The sequence below is a fragment of the Cololabis saira genome, chromosome 15, assembly GCF_033807715.1.
Source record: "Cololabis saira isolate AMF1-May2022 chromosome 15, fColSai1.1, whole genome shotgun sequence".
In the NCBI taxonomy this organism is placed as follows: domain Eukaryota; kingdom Metazoa; phylum Chordata; class Actinopteri; order Beloniformes; family Belonidae; genus Cololabis; species Cololabis saira.
The window spans coordinates 15,707,805-15,728,960 of NC_084601.1; the positions used below are offsets into that span (position 1 = coordinate 15,707,805).

Below are 21,156 nucleotides of genomic sequence, written 5' to 3' on the forward strand. Positions count from 1 at the left end.
CATAAAAACGGTCTGAACCTATCTGTCAAACCTTTTACAGACTCCGTTTATGTTACTGCTGCCAAGGATGAGAGGTAAATATTGTGATATGGAAGCAATAAGTAATTCAATAAACGTGAGCACGAGTTATCTGTAGAGATAAGCAGATAGTAGTTTCAAATCAATACAAGATGAAACATTTAATTAAACCATTTTTATTTTTTCACAGAGACAAGTATATATATATATATAAATAACATATATATTGTTGAGTTTTATTGAAGGGGTGAAGATGTAAAAGAAAAACAAGCAAAGCGTAAGAAAAACTGCAGAGCTGATGTACAAGTTCAATAAACCGGTTTATAAACGTAACAGAGTAATATTCTGATAAATATAATACACATGTTCCTAATTGATAAGTACATATAAAGATACATTCCTTTATTTGCTTTCATTTCACAGACACCCATCCATCTCCTCCACCCGCTCCATCAGGCCGAGACAGGGATGGAGACGCGGGCCTGAACTCGGACGGGTTACCGGCCCATCAAACCGCCACAGAGGAAACAAATAAGACAAATGACACAGAAAACACACGAGTTATTGTTGTACAGACACGAACGTCACCATCCTCCCAGCAGATCAGCCGTTCTTGTGCAGAAATGACACTCTTTCCTAGAATAATATTGCTCTGTGCAGAGAAGGTGACAATTGCCATCACAGATTAGCAACATTTGAAAGAAACGGTTAGAAAAAAAAACAACAAAAAAAAAAAGAAAAGAAAGAAAAACAGCCCAAAAAGACCTGAAGGGTTTGCTGGTTTGCCAGCAGCAGTTATTCCCTAAAATGAGAAGCAGCAAAGTCAAAGCAGAACAGATTTGAAGAAAAAGCAGAAGGACGTTTTATTCACACTAATGGTGTCATGCTTTTATAAAAAGACCAAATGTAGAAGCGGTTAAGTGAGCAACGCGGACAGAGAAAAGGTGAACTGCAACGCTGAGCGGCGACAGGCTGCAGCTGAGGTGCAGCCGTGGACCGGCCCGGTCGTGGGCGATCCTGAATGACCTGAAAATGCGTCGGCGCGGTCGCAGTTCGCTCCCAACTCGACGGTCACAGCGAAACCTGGATAGATTCGAAAAAAAATTCACCAAAATCTGTTTTTTCTTTTTGATCACAAAACATTCACGAGTGCACACTGCTTGAGCGTGGCAGATACATATGAATAGTAATATAAAAAAAAAAAAAAGAAAGAAAAGAGAGCAGAAAACAAACATACCACAACAACACTCAAGTGCATGAACCTCAAACGCGTCCAGTACAATCATGAACACATTCAGGACAGACGTTCATTGCTTTTTTTTTTTTTGTTTTGTTGTTTTTGATCTTGGTCAAAGACTTTAAACGTACAGAACATACAATCAGAGTGGGATCGACGATCTTCCCGTCATGCAGGTCGGTGGAAGCATCTGGAACTGGTCCCTCCCTCTCACACACATTCAACATCATCTGAGGCCACTATTGTACAAGGTAGATGTTTAACTTGAGGTTTGTGAGCGCTTACGTGATGTCAGTGCATGCATTTCTCTGAGTGCCCCCCTCCCACCCACACCCCCCCCCCCCTCCGACGAGGAAGTAGCACAGTGAAGCGTAAGAGCAGGTACAACCCGAACGTACAGTACAGTCAGGCTGCCGTGTTGAATATTCGTCCACTAATCACTAGTTTCGATGGCGACATTAGAAAGGTCACTGGAATACTGTACAGACTTGATAAAGCTAGTGTTGATCTTTGGTCTCCCAAAGTCTTCTTTGGGACTTTTCAACACTTCAGAGCTGAGATTATTAGTTTGAAAAGAAGCCCTCTGTCACTGAAGACGCAGACGCCAGACACGGGAGTCGTTTAGGTAGACTTGGTTACGGTTCTAGCGAGCGATCTGGTGAAGATTTGGAAAGTCATCAACACTTAAAGGGATGTCTTGGATCTAAATGTTTGTACATGTTTTGCACAAAATTATTATTATTATTATTCATGCCGTAGACAAAGTAATCAAATCATAGTTACTTATAGATAGATGAATTGATCCCTTGAGGATGAAAGAGGAAAACTCTTTCAAACAGTGCACAAGAAAAGCCTAATATATCTGGTGTCATGTGCGACTGACAAGATAAAACTTGGGCCACGAAGAGCAAAGGAACGTTTGGATAAAAAAGGGAGAAGGATTTGTGAAAAGGAGGAGTGGCTCCATCACGCATGAGGCGGGGCTCGAAAACAGAAAATTATCCTTAAGACACAACAGTTGATGATAACTAATCAAGCTCTTTTAGCTAAAAGGAGTCAAAAGGGAACAGAAAAAAAGAAAAGCTGAACAAGAGGTTCAGAATGTATTTACCTCAAAGAAATGTGAAAAATATTTTAAAAGGTAACCCATCTTAATTATGAATGTGCCATCTTTTAAGTGTAAATCTGAAAATCTGTTAATACACAGAAAAGGAAACTTTGAGCAAATCTCTGCATGCAGTCGTAAGGCCAAAATGGGAAATTAACATAGCTCCTCCCACGCGTGCTAAAACAACTTTGAATAAAATACCAGACTCAAAGTGCTTCAAATAACAACCTCTTAACCACCCACGCTTGGACACTGATGAAGCTGTGGAGTCTCCTTCTAAAATGATGTCCAGTAAAATGCAGGAACGTCTTCAGAGTAAATATGTTTGAAGTGTCATTGTTACTAATTAGACTTCGATAAAGTTTCTGTCGCTCATTTTTATTTGGTCTCATTTCAAATAAAAAGGTAGTCGCATAAATGATTTAAGCGAGGGTAAGCAGCTACTCGACACCTACTGGTGGCAGACGTGTGTGCACGCGCTCTCACGTGATGGATGGATACGAGGAATAGATGTGGAGTCCTAACGAGTGACCTCTGAACCCCGCTGTCTTGATCAGAGTACAAAAATGTCCTGAAGGCAAACATGGAAATCTGCAGAGCATGGCTATCGATGAGGCGGCAGGAGGAAGCGTGGGCAGAGGAGAGAGAAACAGAGGTAGCGGTTGTTCCTCAAATCGTCTTCACACCTGTCTCCTCCTCCGTCGCATTAGAAATGTTTCATGGAGAGTCTGATCCGATGAGGTCCCCCCCCCCCTCCTTTGTGAAATGTAGGCGTCCTGTCGCACACTCGGTGGGACATCATTTCCAGACGTGAGCCGTCATGTGCGCTGAACTCTGTGGTGTTGAAACGCCCGCGTGCTGGCTGCCGTACCCCATCATGCCACTGGTGTTGTAGGGACTGGTGCCACCCATGTGCTGACTCATCTGGAAAGACACAAAGACGCACCATTACCGATGGGACGCGCTCCCAGAGCTCCCGCGGGCCGAGGCCAGAGGTGTCAAGTAACAAAGTACAAATACTTTGTTACCTTACTTAAAGGGATTGTGACATGAAAAACACATTTTTCTTGATTTTTTGTGTTTAGTTGGGTGTCTTGACATCAATTACACCCAAAAAAAACGAACTTTTAACATTCAGTGTATTGTGTGCTTTCTGGGAATTTCCGCATAATTATGCAAAAACGGGAGGAGGAGCGGGGCAATGATTGACAGGAAAGGGGGAAAAGGACGCGTTTTTCACTGTGCAAAAAACACCGTCATAAAAAAAGCCAGGCATGGAGTACTGGAGTGAAGTTTTTCTTGTTATACCCTTTTAGACACATTTGAGGGATATTGGCCAAGACTTTTAATAGTGTTAAAAGCATGTTAAAAATTATGTCACAATACCTTTAAGTAGAAATTTTGGTTATCTATACTTCACTGGAGTAATTGTTTTTCAGACGACTTTTTACTTTTACTCCTTACATTTTCACGCAATTATCTGTACTTTTTACTCCTTACATATTTTAAAAACAGCCTCGTTATTCTATTTCATTTCGGCCTTTAAAAAAAAACTATCCAGTTAAATTGCTCCATCCGGATAGAGTGAATTTGGTTGTGGTTGTTTCAGATGTTCTTGTCCAGTTTTGTTCTTACATCCGTTCCCTCAGATTCCTGCAACTAAATAGGCAACTAGTCATCATATCTTCTGCTCTCTGAAACACATGTTAATGCTCAATAGTACACATATATGGTTCTTTAATATATTTGCATTATACTAAGATGCATTCATTTTCAATGGCTTTTGTCCTTAATGGCTTTTTTCCCCATTACATTACTTTTACTTTTATACTTTAAGTAGTTTTGAAACCAGTACTTTTATACTTTTACTTGAGTAAAAAACTTGAGTTGATACTTCAACTTCTACAGGAGTATTTTTAAACTGTAGTATCTATACTTCTACCTGAGTAATGAATGTGAATACTTCTGAAACCTCGGGCTGAGGCGAACACGCACCTGGCCGGCGTTCCACTGCAGCTGCTGGCTTTGCTGCGCTGCGTAAACCTGCTGGTGAGGTAACGAGGCCAGGCCTCCCACCTGCTGCTGCTGCTGTCCCAGCATGCCCTGGGCCAGGCCCGTCATGTACGGCGATGGCACGCCGCCGCTCGGCTGCGCCGCGGCCCCCTGGGCGCCCATCAAGCCGTTCTGCTGTGCCGTCATGCCGCTCTGCTGCAGTCCCGCCATGCTGTTCTGCTGAACCCCCATCATGCCGCTCTGCTGGTGTCCCATCATGGCCATTTGCGACGCCATCATGGTGCCGCCCATCCCACCCAGCTGGGATAAAGAGTGGAAGGAGCCATACGGGTGTGTGGGGTAGCCCATCTGGTTCATGTACAAGCCTGCGGGGGAAAAGTCACGTTGAGAATGAATAACCCATTCAAATAAAAGAACCTGCACGTCTTGAGACAAGGACAGAGAAATCCCACCATGTGCAGCCATACTGCTGGCATGGACCGAGGGCGTGGACCCGTACAGGGACAAAATCGAATCCTTGGACAGTTTTTTGACGGCGCGTTCTTCGCTTTTGCGTTTTGGATCCAGAAACAAGCTGAGGTTCTCAGGCACTGAGGCGGTGACTCTGCTCTGGTGCATGGAGCCGGGAACGGGCTGCTGGACGGCATGAGAGGGGACGGAGAGACACAAGGCAAAGAGATATCATTTTAATATCTTGTTTCTCTACTATTGTTAAAATACATCTATAGAGCAGTTTGTGAACATTACTGACCAACTATAATGTAAAACATCATTACAAGACTCAAAAGCATCAAAAGAACTCAGTTAAACGAGTATGAATTTCCTTTTTGGTCATTTATCTATTGAAATAAAGAGCAAATATTAAATATCTGTGAATGTATTACAGTAAGTTAGGGAATAATAACCGGGTGTGGGAGGAGATTTTCTGGGTCAGAAATTGTTGAAAGAATTGTTCCCGAGGAAGTATGGACTACACTTCCCTGCTGACACTTTTAAACAAATAAACGCTTCAAACCCACTAAAAGGTTCAACATCCGTTATAAAGACATTAGTGTGTGCCAACCAGTTCAGCACAGGAACAGTTTGTGGGAACTGGAGCTTTTTAGGACCTAGTCCTCCCAAACCTTTATTTCTGCCTTCCCATCTCAATTATCTCATTTATATCTCATTCCCTCATATCATTAAAAGCTTGCAAAACCTGATCATTTTGAAAAGGAGCGACACTTCCTAATTCTGCTTTGAACTGCAAAAACAAACAAACAAAAACAGAACTGAAACAGTCTTTCAGAGCTAGCTGCTGATGCTCAAAATGTGTCTCAATTTTATTGGACTGAAGTGGTTCTGAATTAAAGAATTTACTAAAACTCATCAAAACTGATGTGCAGGACTTGAATACAGTTATCCAAAGCGACTGGTTGCAGTCACTGCTGCACAAAGTGGTCACACAGGAAAACAAGAGGCACAGCTTCACACAGTTTTCCCACTTTTATCCATTTATATAAGTGAGCTCAATTGATCTACTTTTAGCACTCATGTAAAACCCAGAATGTGTTTTTTTGTGCACTCGAGAGATCACTTCTAAGGCTCGGCAAACTTGCAAGCTCCACTGTGGATTAAACAATAGCATCTTTATACAGCAGCGGTCGGCGTGCAGGGAGTGTCATGCAGTACCAGGGCTTTTGACGAGGCAGCAGAGAAGGGGGTTGGGAAGGAGCTGAAGAGATCCAGCGCAGGATGAGCCGGACCTGAATTAGACGCCGCTGGGCTCTCATTACTGTCTGGAGCACATCCTCCACCATTAGACACTGCAGGGCCTGGAGTGGGAGCATCTAATGGAGGGTAGATGGAAGATGCTAATGGCTTTAACTGTTACAGGTATCAATCAACCACTTTCACATCCATGTATCTAATGAAACCCCACATCCTGCAACTTTCAGATCAGGCTTGGTGTTTATATTTTAGGGTGAAGACAAGCAACACAAAGAGGATCTATAGAAGATAATTGCTGTTATTGGTTAGCTTTTCTCACTGTGATCGTAGAATCAATCAATCAATCAATCAATCAATCAATCAATCCACGCTGTGCAGCTGTGGTGCAGTTGAGGTCAGTGAACATGCTGACGTAGTCAGTAGTGCCATTACACAGTAAAGTAAAATGATTAGTGCAGGATGGTGTGTGGGAGGTTCAGAGATACGATACCTAGTCCAAGCAGGTCTGTAACGGACTGGGGAGCCGTCTTTGGGCTGACTTCTTTTTTCTGAGAACGCAAAGCAATGAATGCAACGTTTCTGCAAAAGGGCCAGAAAGCATCGACATTTTTACTCCTGACTTTCTCTTTTTAGCTGACCTAAAAATGATATGGTAAAGAAGGCTGTTTTTATACTGAGACGTCTCCTCTTGTATCCCTGCTCCCCTGGATGCAGCTTAAGGTTGAAAACCGTTGAGCTACTCATATAATCACCGTGAAACAACAATGAAGGACCTACCAATTTCATCTTCTCAAACACAACTGGCTCCTTGGGGATGTTGTCAGCGCTCTTTTCTTTCTGAACAGAGAAAACAGGTGATCGTGCTAAAGTTGAATAGCTGTTAAAGAGTATCGGAGAGTAAAAAAGGAGTCGTTTTAAGCCCTTTTTCTTTTAAGCGGAGACTCACCCTGAGCATCTGGATATCAATGACCTTATCCATGTACTTCTTCTTATCATATTTGTCCCTGATGAAGTTTTCTGCGGACTGGTCCGTCTCGGGGCGCTGGAAGCACTCGGGTAGAAAAGCCTCGTAGAGACGTTTGGCCTTTGCATTTCCCATCTCTTGGACACTCTGTGGGTCACAGACACAGAACAAAACAAGTTATTTCTATTAAAGAGTGTCCATCCTGTCTTCTGTTCAGGGGGGAGGAGCTGGAGCCTAAACCGGCTGTTATTGGGTGAAAGTCCAGGTGGAACCGGGAGAGTCTGCCGTTCTATCACAGACACCCATGCACGATCGCATTTGCCCCTCTAGGAAATTTACAATTACCAAACCAACTATGCTTGCCCTATCCATGAGTGTATCCATAGAAAATTAAAGAACAAGCAGGAGCTCCTGAATATTCATCCAGGTTGAATTCTTATTGCAGAAAGAAAAATGGGAGGATGGAAGAGGCTGGCCATGGACATTTCATCGCACCGAGGCTGACTTTTGTTAACCCACGAAGAGCTGCATGCTCATGACAGGATGGCTCATCAGAGAGCTTCTACTTTGTTAAATATTAAATGGAAACATATTGTTCTCCCTTTTTTTTTTCTTCAAATACTGACACAGTTATCTGACCTCTAAATAACACAGAGCTACAAATCCCCATAGAAGCTGATTGTAGGGATGGACTCCCTTGTTTGACTCGACTCTATTCCTTTTCTTCTGAGCAGTGTGCATCTTTTGAAATCAGTGCAAGAGCTTTGTGATACCCACTTGCAAGTAATGCAACCAAAAGCGAAATATTGGGTGGAGATCAGTGGGGGCTCCATCTGGCTAGCTTCACTGACTGAAACCAACAAGTGCTGAGCCATGTAGTTTCTTAAATGACCACTAGGGTAAAAAAAAAAGTGTCAATCTCCACTGCGAAGAAATGATGTAAACTGTAACACTTTCAAAAATGCAAAATGTCTGGAGCACTCTGTCACCAATTGTAGGAACATGTTGTGTCTTTACTCTTGCTGCTGATATAAAAGTCATCCGCTTACAAACACACACCTATGTGCCTCAAGGAGGTGTATGAAAGCAGCAAGACTCCACCAAGTCTAAATCCAAAAAAATAAGAAAAAAACCAAAGTGCGTGTGTGTTTTCCTGCACAAGTATCTGACAAGAATAGCATGACAGTAATATCATTCAGATTTAGTATTCCTTCATTAGTCTTTAAAATACACTCATGTCAGACACAACAACAAAAGGGGTGAAAAAAAATAAGGCCTTGCTAACGTGACTTTAATCAGGGCGCAAATGTTATTGCCATGCCCGCTCCTCCCACGCTACCACGGCCAGCGTCACCACCACAAATCCTGGTGTCGTGCCAAAAAGTGATTGCCTGCCAGAATCTGATTTCTCTACTGAAAATGGGTCTTTTTACCTGCCAAAAATTGATTGAAGGCCAAATACAGTTAATGAAAGGTTGTTTCTACCTAAATATGATTTGATCTCATTCTTGAGCTTCATAATATAAACACTAGAGCTCAAAGGATTGCTTTTAACTCTTTTAAAAGGACCATTACAACACAACATAGGCATTTTCACCTGCCAAAAATTGATTGAAGGCCAAATACAGTTAATGAAAAGTTGTTTTTGCCTAAATATAACTTGATCTCATTCTTGAGCTTCATAATCTGAAAACCTGACATTTTATTGCTATCGCTCAACGGGCTGCTGTGCGCGCTCCCGCGGCCACAAATCAGAAGAAATCAGATTCTGGCAGGCAATCGCTTTTTGGCACGACACGGGAATAACTCGGATTTGGACGCATTATCTGGCACTTAAAGCTCGATATCAAAAGCTTCAGTTCAGTTCAACTACAGCCCGGCTAAGGTGTATAAATGGCTGTTAAAGCTTCAATATCGGTCGGATTAAGGCAACATATTGATTTTCTGTTAGTGCATGTAAACGTACTGAGGCTGCAACTTTAAAAACCTGACAGTTATATTATTTTGTCGTCTTTCACCTGACAAATAAAACTGAAATATATCTGATGTGTGCTGATATCCATCTTCTTTTTTTTAAATAGAGCATAAAGCAGATAAGGATTATTTAGGGACGATAGGAATGTTGTCAATTAGAGCCGTTCCGATCACTGCTGAAAAACCACAATCACGTTATTAAAAATAACTTGCAAACTCATTTTGTCAGACATGCTTACTGGTAAGCGATGTCTGACTTTATTCCTTAAAAATCAATATGTTCAGGCTCTAGTTTTATAATAGGAAATACTTTCCGGCAAACTCATTGAACTCTGTTTTTTTTTTTTTTTTAAATCTCTTTGATTTAATGTTCCTTTTAAAAGGACATTTGTTGCCACTTGACTGTAACAAATACAGAAAACTCCACCATGTAAGACTTTTATTAATTCCTACAAGTTTAAACAATCGCCAGAAATAAGAGCAGCTTGGCTTTTAGTTAGTGTTGAATGATAACACTTAAACCTGTTGAAGCATTTATTCGTGGAAGGTTTGACTTTTTAGTATTATTTATTTTGACAGTGGAGACCTCTGACCTGAACTTGTTCCTGTGTCCACTGATCCAGGTTGACGGACTTGACCTTGGAGATGTGGACCCCCAGATTTCGATGAATACCAGCGCAGCGAATGCAAATGAAGATGCCCAAATTCCAGGATGCCCATCTTGGACCTGGGAGGCACAGAGCAAGCATTTGACATTTACACGGCAAAGCAAGGCAAGTTTATTTGTATAGCAACAACAAGATGATTCAAAGTTCTTTACAGAGATATTACAACATAACATAGTAGAAAATAAAAAATAAAATGAAAACAGAAAGAAAGAAAGAAAGAAAGAAAGAAAGAAAGAAAGAAAGAAAGAAAGAAAGAAAGAAAGAAAGAAAGAAAGAAATAACAACCATAGATAAAAACAGCAACAATCAATCAAGTAAAAACCATCAAGTTTTGAAACTGAGCTTACAAGTAACTTTCGCAACTTTATTCAAAAGCAGCTGAGAACAGCTGGATTTAAATCAACTGAGTGTTTCAGTTGATGTGAGGCCTTCTGGGACTTCTGGGAGCTTCTCCATGTCTGGTTCTGATTCTGGGAACTAATAAAAATAAATAAAATAAAATTTATTTGAGCACTATGATACGCTTGAAACCTCAATTATGAGGCTGAAATCAGCAGTCCAGTCAATAACAGGATCCAGTGCAATAATTCATCAACATAACCGACTGAGAGGAAAAAGAAGCATAAAACACCCCCCTACACACACACAAGCAATCATACACTCTCGCAGCCTGGATACCTGGGGGATGATTACTCATTTTGGTCATGAGCCTCTGTGTGTGGGAGCAGTGTTACCTAAACTGACATTTCTGTCCATCTTACTGCCATATGCATCTAAATTCGTGTTTGTGTCACCCTCTCAGTGCTATCTACAGTCTTTTTAAGCCCAATATAGAAGTTTTTGTGCCTGAGATTCTTCCCTCCCTATGCAGAGCGATCAGGCTCACCGCCTGATCGGACAGTTTTAGGAGAGGGAAGTAAAAACTCCACTGACAGGCTTTTTTCCAGCTTAAATTATGCAACTGTCCTCTTCTGGGAGTACAATCAGCTTCAAAGAGAATACTTTTACTTCTCTCCTTGCATTTCTTTCATGTCACTCCTCCTCTTTTCTTGCCTGTGTCTGTTCTTGCTTACCCAACCCCCTCCTCCCATCCCTTTGTCTTCACATTTATGCTCATCTTTTATATGCTTTTGTTTGCAACTACAAGTCGATGCACTGTGGCTTTTCCACCACTAGGTGGAAGAGCAGGTTTTGATTTGGCCCTTTGTTTCAGTTGATGTCACTGTGCAGCATTTAAGAGAAGGCCAGTCTATGTAAATGAAAGGAGGAAGCTGATTTACAGAAGGAAAACATGCAAATGCTTCCTCTTTGTGGAGGTTGCGGAAATGCAGTGGCTGAACGTGGAGTCAGAGAATAGCCTCTTGTTTTTGTTGCATATGCTATGCATGCAGGCAATCGATGGGATGAGGGGGATTTTAGACGTGTTTCTAGGAGTTCTAATAGGGATCAAAAATGGAGAAGGGACAAAAACAAACAAAAATGAAAAAAATCTATGTAAAAAAAAGAAGAAAAAATATAAATAAAGTGGGAAAACCAGTAAAAGTAAATTGCGAGGTGATTAGACAGACAGTCAACTGGACATCCTGACCGTCTCTCTGCAGCATTAGCCGTGATGCCGGCTAATAATAGGAGAATTACTCTTCAAAGCCTGCTTAACCGCTGTGAACACTGGCACTCCGAGAGAAAGTCACAGAGGGAGAGAGACAAAGAGAGACGGCCAATCGTAGTGAACTTCCTTAACAAAGTGTTTGTTTAAAAAAAATTAATTCTGCTGTTAATTCAGCAAATACAACCAGAGTCTGGAGTTCATGTGTGCAAACAGTTTAGGATTAGCTATCAGTGAGGACCGCTTTAAGCCTAAAAGTTGTGCAAGACTTTGCAGGTGTGGTACAGAAAAAATAAATAAATAAGCGTGGAAATGCAAGCAAGAGGCTGACGGATGGAGCCGATACCCCTGCAGTAGCAGATCTACTGATCTGGGTACCGATCAGCTTCAAAATAAACCAAAAAACACAGAAACACATTTATATGGGAACCAATGGAAGCTAATAATAGCATAAGAGAATGCTAAGCTTGTCTTTGTCACCTAAAAATAACCTTCTCTATGAAACCAGATTAAAGCATATTAAAAACATTGACTATATGAAAGGAGGTCACCGCTCTCCTCCTCTGCACCCGCTCTGTACATTCCAACATTAAAGAGCTGCAGCGTTTCCTGCTTTAAAATCAAGCCTTTCCAGCAGTGTCTGGGCTGTGAAGACCTGCTATTTGGATTTCTCACAGTTCATTTGAGAAAAAGAAACCCTTTCAACATTGGCCCTGGGGCATTTATGAGGAGCAAAAACAGGCCCAGATCTCTAAAACACTGCTGTCCCAGTTAAAAACTTTGGGCTGTTCTGCTTGACGAGTGATCCCTAGTTTTCTGCTCCTGGAAGCTGACGGATTGATACTGTGCATCCAATACCCCGTCACGCCTGTGAACATTTTCAGCATCAATACAGGCTGGTGATAAAAATTACAGAATGCTTGATGATGCCATGGATTTCCACGTGTTGACATCTGCTCAAAACCTCTTGATTTGCTTCGCTGCTTCCAGAAGGAAGTCTGTTTTTAATGTTTGATTCAACAGCGATGCCAAGCTTTCCCTTCCCAGCAGTCAATGAGATTGATCTTGAAAGACACGGTTAATGTGATGGTTCGATTTTTCTCTGTAGCTGAGAACTCGGGGAGCTGGATTACCGGCAGGACAGGTCCACGTGGAAGGTGTTACAGTGCTGATTAGCTGGGAAAATGGCTCCAGTGGCATTTTGAACCAAGACTTTTTCAACATCAATTTTACCTCTTAATGATACATCTTTAAAGTCACTAAGAGATGCTTTTTTTTTTTGGTTTATTTTAAACATGCAGAGGTGTCAAAAGTATTCACATTCATTACTCAGTATAGATACTAGAGTTTAAAAATACTCCTGTAGAAGTTGAAGTATCATCTCAAGTTTTTTACTCGAGTAAAAGTATAAAAGTACTGGTTTCAAAACTACTTAAAGTATAAAAGTAAAAGTAATGTAAGGGGGAAAAAAGCCATTAAGGACAAAAGCCATTGAAAATGAACGCATCTTAGTATAATGCAAATATATTAAAGAACCATATATGTGTACTATTGAGCATTAACATGTGTTTCAGAGAGCAGGAGATATGATGACTAGTTGCCTATAAGTATTGTAATGGTGCAAAAAGTCAAACTTCAGAGGCATGTTATCATTTATCCTAACCTTTATTGGAATGTACATCCAAGTTTAGTTGCAGGAATCTGAGGGAACGGATGTAAGAACAAAACTGGACAAGAACATCTGAAACAACCACAACCAAATTCACTCTATCCGGATGGAGCAATTTAACTGGATAGTTTTTTTTTAAAGGCCGAAATGAAATAGAGTAACGGGGCTGTTTTTTAAAATGTAAGGAGTAAAAAGTACAGATAAGTGTGAAAATGTAAGGAGTAAAAGTAAAAAGTCGTCTGAAAAATAATTACTCCAGTGAAGTATAGATAACCAAAATTTCTACTTAAGTAAGGTAACAAAGTATTTGTACTTCGTTACTTGACACCTCTGTAAACATGGTGGATAGTCCAGTGGGAGGGTCTGCCCCTACACCACCAACCAATATGCACAAGGAGGCACTTTGTTACCAAAATGATCTGCTGGGCTGCGAGGCGTCCATCTGTGGCCAGGAAGGAAAGTTTTGGGGTGATTGGCAGCCATGTTGGGTATGACGCCAACCTAACATGGTAAACTGGATTTGTTGACTAGCTCTGCAGGTACTCCTGTCTGGATCTGATGCTTTGTGTTTGTTCATGATCGACGGCGAACAAATGCTTCATTAGGTCTCCTGTTAGGTATTCTTAAAGCGCTTGGCCCTTTCCGAACAGTCGCTACGCGTCTTCAAACACTCTTCCGTGTAATAAGCCATCAACATCTGGCCCATTTATACTCCTCTTGGGAGGGATTAAATAGACTTATTCTAATTCAGATTCTGTTAAAAATAACGATCTCAGGATCTGTGAGTGTTGATGTCCACGCACCGAATGACACCACATCAAAGTCACGCAACACTGCCTTTCAACTTCCTGTTACGAGTCGGCGGCTGGAGTTGTTGGATTGAGTTGGCTAATATGCAAAGCTGGGGTTTCAAAATGTAACAAAAGCAACCTCATTAAGCAACTGAACAGAGATCAGGTCAACGGGGGCGGGTCGGTGGGGGGACGGAGGAAAGTGCAGCAAGAAAAACAGAAGGCCACAGCAATAATGGGCAGAAATGAAGCAATTATGACCCTGCCGGCCACTGAAAAGGCCAGATTTTGCTGCCTAATTAAACATTTGGAACAACGGTGAAGTCGAATGGAGGCCCAGGGATGGGTGAGCCATGCTCTGCTGACAAGCATCTGAGTTATTAAAGGCCATTAGTGTTTGGAGGGAAACATAATGAATTGGAAAACATCTCCTTGTAACTTTATATCATCTGTTCAGATTAAAATGTTTACTTGTCCTATTTGATGATTTAGCACTTAAAGTTAATGAAAATACAATCAACATATCAACATTAGCACTGATAAACACTCCTAAAGGCAGTTGCATTTTGCTTCAACAGAAATTGCGCATTTAACATAAAAAAGAAAAACAAAAGGATCATTTTGCGCTGCTGTAACACAAGAAGTCCTGTTCTGGGATGTCAGATGAGCCAAAAGTGGAAGTTTAAACTGAATCATAGCTGCACGCCGGATCGTTGACGCTTCCTTCGGTTCCAATCAATGCAGTGCTGGAATCAGAACTCACGTGGGCCCAGTAATAGCCCACACCTCCAAGAACTGTCCACAGAAATAGTTGGGAGAGAGTGGGAGGAACAAATGTCTAAAAGACTGAACAAAGACTTCACACAAAGAGAACGACATTTAAGTGCCCTGGGAGAGGTGAAGAAACTACCTTTTGAATATCAATGCTTTGTTTTGGTTTAACTAAACACCGTGACTAATATAAAATTAACACAAAGCAGGTGGTTTGATGATGATTGATCCATCGATGAGTCAGCCTGAGAGAAAATAAAAAAACGAAGGCGAGCGTGGCTGTTTGTCTAATGTGCAGGCTGAAACACAGGAGGGGATATTTACAGTTATCGGCTGGTGGACTTTAGCTGTTCCACTGCCCGCTGGGATATGGTGCGTACAATGAGACGTGAGCACAAGCAGAGATTTATAATGAACTGCTCTCACAAAACACCCATTTGCTACGAGCATTAGTCATTCTCTGACCCAAAACACTTCTATATTTCTTAAAAAGTGACAACTGAATCAAACCTCAGTGCAAGAATAACTGGAGTCAATATTGCTGTGGGTGTTTTTTGACACACATGTGAGAGCATTATTAAGAAATGACAGTAACGCCCACCGACTTCCACACACTTGGGCATGAGCAGGTGCAAATGGCTCATTAGCCTACATCCCACAAGGATAAGTGGTGCTCTCTGCAAGCTCCAAGTTAATCCCACAGAGCTTCACTCCTCAGCAGGTCCTACACAATCAGACACACACATACATGCATGCATGGCCCATCTTTGTTGCCCATTAGCCCAGAGAACAAGCCAGAAGCCCTAGAGCCGCGCTGTGGGCCGGTTCCAGTCTGAGCGAGGCAGATGGACCCCCATTGATAATTTACTAATGCACGCCCACCATCTGCGTTAGCGCGCAAGAGTCGTGACTGTGTAGGTGCGGCGGGCCGGGGTTACATGCAAAAAGACATTTTTGATGAATTTAAATATAAATATCACAACCTTATATCAGAGGAAGCTGGGACAGCGTGTGAAATAGAAACTAAACCAAACAGGAATCTCTGCAAATCTCCTAAATGATAAATTTAACTGCAAATCCGCGTCTGCAAATTGGAATATTAAATGTGTGACTTTCTTCAAATCATTTTGTGCTTTGATGCCAACCGCCTCTTTCAAAAGTGTTAAACTGGGACATGATTACAAACGCGTTGCATCATCAATTCTTTCAAGAATACCCGAGCACAAAATGTTTGTCCTGCAAGACACTTCGGTTGCTCAAGAGTTTACCTCCTTTGTCATTTCTGTAGTTTCATCACGAGGCCCAGCTGAACACCCGGACTTTTTTACTACCGTCGTAACGCACGTACCTTTAGAACCTGGTTCGGCTATGTTTTGCTGAAATAAGCACATCTTCTATGTAAAAAATTGAATCTGAATAAATGTTGCTCGGTGGGAAATCTGCATCGGGTTTTATTCCAGTTCTTGGTTTGGAGAAAACAAAAACCAGCTTCATCAGCAGATGCTGGTTGGCTGCAAGCTGCATCACAATAAATAGTATAGTGGCGATAAATGGGAAACAAAACTACAAATAAGAAGCCAAATTAATCTGGTCGTCGGGTCCACATGGGAGGTAAAATGTAATTCAGCTTTTTGCACTTCCGTAATGTCACTATAAAACCAGATAACTGCTGATGTAATTAGTGCTGACATGAACCCCTAATGTGCATCATTATCCTTCAGAGAAGGTGCAAACCACTTTAAGAACGTGTGAAAACTTTGCCTAAAGTTGGAAAAGTGTCTCTACTACCGCTACTCCAAAGCTTAAAGGGGACCTATTATGAAAAACATGTTTTCTCTTGCTTTAACATATATAAAGTGGTCTCCCCTCAGCCTGCCAACTCAGAGAAGGAGGAAAGCAATCAAATTCTGCCATGTCTGTACAGCCGCCCGGATGTGATGTGGCTTCTACGAGCCGTTCAGATTCTGCTCCTGTCGTTACGTAACAACGGGAGCGATTTACATAGGTTGGCCTCCGATGCGTGAAACCACGCCCACAACTAACTCTGCCGGCCGGAGCTTCCGCCATTTTTTCGTAGTGGTGTATCGCGTCATTCAGGCAGCCAATCAGCACAGAGCCTCATCATCATAGCCCCGCCCACTCAGAATCCTGCATAGATAATGAGGTTAGAGAATGGGAAAATAAAGACATGGCTCAGAGGCTGAATTTCTAATTTATTTAGCAAAAACAATCAAAAGCTTGTTTTTAAGACATTCAAGGCCTGTTTAAAATAGGTATTAGATGCCATAATAGGTCCCCTTTAATTATTTGTGTTTTTGGTAGAGATCCACAGATTTAATTGTCTTTGACAATTTTGAAACCTGACCTTTGTCAAAGCCTGACCTTTATTACAGAGCCATGATTCAAAGTAAAATAAATACATATTTTTAAACTTTTAGTTCAAGTTAGAATGTCTCTCCGTGTTCATAATAAAACATTGACAGTAAATAACTTTGACTTTTTCCTTCAACCTGCAGACGGCTACAGGTTACAGATCAACTCTCTGACGGGGGAAATGTGAAATCCATCACGTTACCACACAAAAAGCTATGTATACTAATAAGATTAAACTGCATAAAGGAAATACTAATGTACAGGCGTTGCACCCTTTGTCCGTCTGGCCGTGCCACTGCGTCAGAGAGCTGATGGACTGTGTGCTCCAGCGCCGGGCCGTGCCAGCCGCTCCTCGGTACAGACTCTGAACTCGGCGCTGAGCCAGGAGACACAAACAGCCAATCATCGCCTCGTTTCGATGGAAATCCCTCCTGGGGTGTGATTGGATAAGATTAAAGAGTTGCCGGGGGGGGGGGAGAGGGCTGAGAGCTCTTGATGGAGGTGAAGGTAGAGGAGAAAGCATGACCTAGTCAGGTGAAATCTCCACAGCAACCGCCGCCTGCCGCGTGTGTAAACAAGACCAGAAAAGGAGACAATAAAACGAGCGAAGCAAAAACACGTATCCCCTCGAGACCCAAGCTAAAAGGTGGAAGTGTTGACTGCAGCATGCACCTGCCTCATCCTCCTCCGTCCCATCTATTTGTTATTTCCTGGCAGGAAGTGTTAAAAATAATACGCAAAAAAAACAAACGGAGGATGAAAACGAGACAGGAAGTGGGGAAACACTTCTGCAGAGAAGAAGCAGAAATACTGTTTTACGGCTGTGTTGGTGTGTTCATATGCAGGTGTAAACGCGTGCTAGCCTTCATCATATAAGCAACAACTTCCTCTCAATCGCCCACGAGGGAGGAAGGTGATAAACGCGGAGCATTTGATATGAACGCAAACATAATTAGACCAAACATCGGCACAAGCCAGACGGTTAAAGGTCTCACAGGAGAGAGGCGAACGAGCTGAATTCAGCCGAGAAAGGTAAAACACCCACGTGCAGCCAAGATAATACCATCTACTTAATCATTAGCACGCTGGCATGAAAGAACAGGGGAAATTAGATTCATGTGTGACCTTTTAATCAGCATGGAGTCATTATTATTGCATTTTAAATAACAAATGCAGAACGATAGCACATGCTTCAGTTTGCAGTCGCATTCTACCTGGTTCAAAGTTAGGGGTTTAACATTCCTCCAGAGTGTGTGTGTTTCCCGTACGCCCTAATCTCATCTAATTGGAGCGGCCTGCTGCAGTTATATGAACAGTCACGCCAGTCGAAAAGGTGCCTGGTGATGATGGGATCAAAAAAAAACCATAAGAAAGATGGCGTTGAGCAAACAGGTTAGCTGGAGGTGTTATTATTGATCATATGTACTTTCTATTTCATGCAACTAATAGTCGAGATCACAACATCTTCAAAAAGTACTAAACATACTTTGCCATCGTCTAGTTTTTGTTAAAGTACTAAGTTTGTTTTTTTAGGTTAAAAGCAAGCATGAGCACAGAACGGCCCGTGTGCAAAGAAATGAAATCCGCCCTAACAAGGGAACCAATTGTCCACTTACATAATGCTCAACTCATGATGATGCATTCATAAATTAATACTTAGTTCATGAACTCCTGTTGCTTCCTATTATAAAACCCCTTGTGTCCTCTTCTCTTCACGATATTAGATTAGTAGGTAACTAAGCAACTTCGTGCAAATGCATGAACTTGGCTGGAGTCCAGTTAGTCAGTCTTCAAATACAAACAACCATGATTAGGATTCCCTAAATAACATAATCATAGATCCATATCTACATTGATCAAACACCATTTATGGTGTCTTTTTAAAAGAGAACAGAAATGCAGACCATCGTCAAGAGTTAAGCCTTTGTTATGAAGTTGAAGTTTAATCATTTTACAGCAAACGGCAGACTTTGTCAGCTCCTTGTTCTATAACTGTAACTCCAAATCATAAAACATTAACTGTAGACGGTGTGAAACCGGGTTCTTTCATGTTTTTTTTTGTCTCATCAACTTCCCTCCATTTGTTAATTTACACTTATTTAATTAACACTTTCAAAAACAAAAACAAAAAACAAAAGTTGGCGTCCAGGCGTTGAGGGGACCAATTAATCGAGCATCTTATTCTCCATGCAAACACATCTCGAGGTGGAATGTCAGGTTTTTTTCTCCTTATTCTTTTATTTATTATTTATTTGCACAGTAATGTTTTCAGATACATGTGTGAGTATAACTGAAATCTCCTTACCAATGTGGTCACTTAACAATAAACATGCATGGATAGAAAGCAGCCTGGTCTGATACACTAAAGGTGGACCCAGAAACACTGTGATCAGTCGCGGTCGACACGGCATCAACTCTTCAGACATGGAGATAAAAACATTTTGATGATTCTTCCTGGTTAAGAAGAAATAATCCAACGTGCTGGATGTTCTCAGCTGTCTCGCTCGACCGGAGATGCTGCGTTGCACAGCTATGCCGCAGAACAATCTTTCTTTCATAAAACAGGGATTTACAAAAAAAAAAGGAATCTCATGACCTTTTTAGTTACATTTTTGTGGACAAACTAAAGCTCCCCCGCCCATCTTACATATACCGTTTTTTTATCAAGTCATCTGTCTACAAACAGCTGCTCTAAATAACATATGTATGTTATACACACTGCCTCCTCTGAGCTATCTCTGTCCTGTTTCCTTGTTTGTTTTTTTACTTTTCACATTTTTGCAATGTATTACAGCCCAAAACAGCATGAATGGGTCCATATTAAGTTAATTAGAGTGAAATAAACAGAGCCTTGGGTTGATACTGTCAGCAATGAATGCAAGTCACAGTAAATCCAAGAAAACACGTGTTTATGTGCATGTGAAGAGTTTGGTTTTAAGCTATTTGCATGTTGCAAATGAGGTTGTGCAAGTCCACAGAAACAGATACATCCGGACCACAACAAACAGGCTGAGGGACAGCTTTTTCCCCAGAGCTGTCAGCTGTTTAGTGTCTCTGTCCTTACTTAACTTGTTGTATGTCACTGTAGGTCAAACTAACTGTCATTCTGTGGTGTGTCACTGCATTATGTCTTTATTCCTTTTTCTTTTGTGTCACTGTTGTATGTGCTTTTATTGTCTATATCTTAATGTTACTCCCCTTCTCCCTTCCCCTTAGGAGGTCTTTCACCTCCTACCAGGCCATTGCCTTAAATAAGAATGTATTCTTAGCAATTCTTGCCTGGTAAAATAAAGGTTTACTACTTACTACTACTACTTGCCCCATGTTGTCTCCCTGCAGTGATGCATTGTTGGTGGCCAGTTTGATGACAAGATGTGATGTCAGGAGGCAAAATCTGGGAGTAACATCCAACACGTTAGGAGGATCGGTGGTTAACGTGGTCCCTGAAACTTTGGGTTTGCAACCAAAACAGCAGTGTTTACCCACCAGTCTCAGCCCAGAGCTGATGACACAGTTCAAAAAGCCTCCACGCACAGACTGGAGGGTCAGAAGACACAAAAGCACATGCACCTCTGAGTCTGACTGCAGTGATTCATGCGATGCTCAAAATCCACAACAATTTAACAAGAATACTTTTGCAATCTGATCTCCTTGCAGCCAGTCAACTGAATCAATACATATGAAATTAGATAGTCTGCACTCAGCATCCAGGAACAATCTGTTCAGGCCGACTCAAAGTCAGCACAGGTGTCTGTCTGTCTGTCTGTCTGTCTGCTACAGTTTCCACGAGGATCAGGGGACCAGGGGCGTCTCATTTCAGCAGCCTGATTCCCACTCCCTCGCTTCATCATATACTGTTACATCCCTCTCCTGGTTTTTTTTTAGAGTAATATATCCTGCGGTGATGTAACTGCATGTCATGTTTCTGCCTTGCGAGGATGTAGGCTACGTCGGTGTAACGCGGAACCATAAATCAGCCTTAAGCATGGCACAGACGTGTGCGCAATGGCGCATTTCCACGCGTAGTAAGTGATCGTGGGGCTCGACTCATTCAAAGCATCAATGGCAGGTGTGGACAGATGAGGAAGGCCCTGGTACCAGGTAATAACCCACCTTTAGATTCGCAGTCAGCGCAGAATTTGTTCTCCTCCAGCGCCAGTAAGGAGTTGAGGACAGCCTGGTATCTGTCCACGTCTTTCACGGATCTGCCCGTCATCACTACGGTCCCCGGTCTCCCTGAAGCTCCTCTTCTCC

The 21,156-nt window shown here is 41.9% G+C and overlaps 1 protein-coding gene across 2 annotated transcripts; it reads right to left on the reverse strand.

Moving 5' to 3' along the window:
* Window positions 1-1,602: 1,602 nt before the first annotated feature.
* Window positions 1,603-21,156, reverse strand: smap2 (small ArfGAP2). 2 transcript variants are annotated; one of them, XM_061741926.1, is made up of 9 exons: window positions 21,016-21,156; window positions 9,618-9,751; window positions 7,033-7,197; window positions 6,864-6,923; window positions 6,577-6,634; window positions 6,048-6,205; window positions 4,829-5,009; window positions 4,359-4,741; window positions 1,603-3,287 (listed from the first exon to the last, which is right to left on the reverse strand). In XM_061741926.1, the coding sequence occupies exons 1-9, from the start codon at window positions 21,116-21,118 to the stop codon at window positions 3,162-3,164; spliced, it is 1,368 nt and encodes a 455-aa protein (XP_061597910.1). In that variant the 5' UTR covers window positions 21,119-21,156; the 3' UTR covers window positions 1,603-3,161. The 2 variants fall into 2 exon arrangements, with proteins under 2 accessions (XP_061597910.1, XP_061597909.1); XM_061741925.1 differs by having other exon boundaries at window positions 4,829-5,012.

Coding starts and splice junctions, on each gene's coding strand:
- smap2 (XM_061741925.1), bottom strand. CDS start 21,118: ATGACGGGCAGATCCGTGAAAGACGTGGACAGATACCAGGCTGTCCTC. Junction 6,924..7,032: donor TTGATATCCAGATGCTCAGG/GTGAGTCTCCGC, acceptor TTCTCTGTTCAG/AAAGAAAAGAGCGCTGACAA. Junction 4,742..4,828: donor CAGCAGTATGGCTGCACATG/GTGGGATTTCTC, acceptor TTTCCCCCGCAG/GCTTGTACATGAACCAGATG.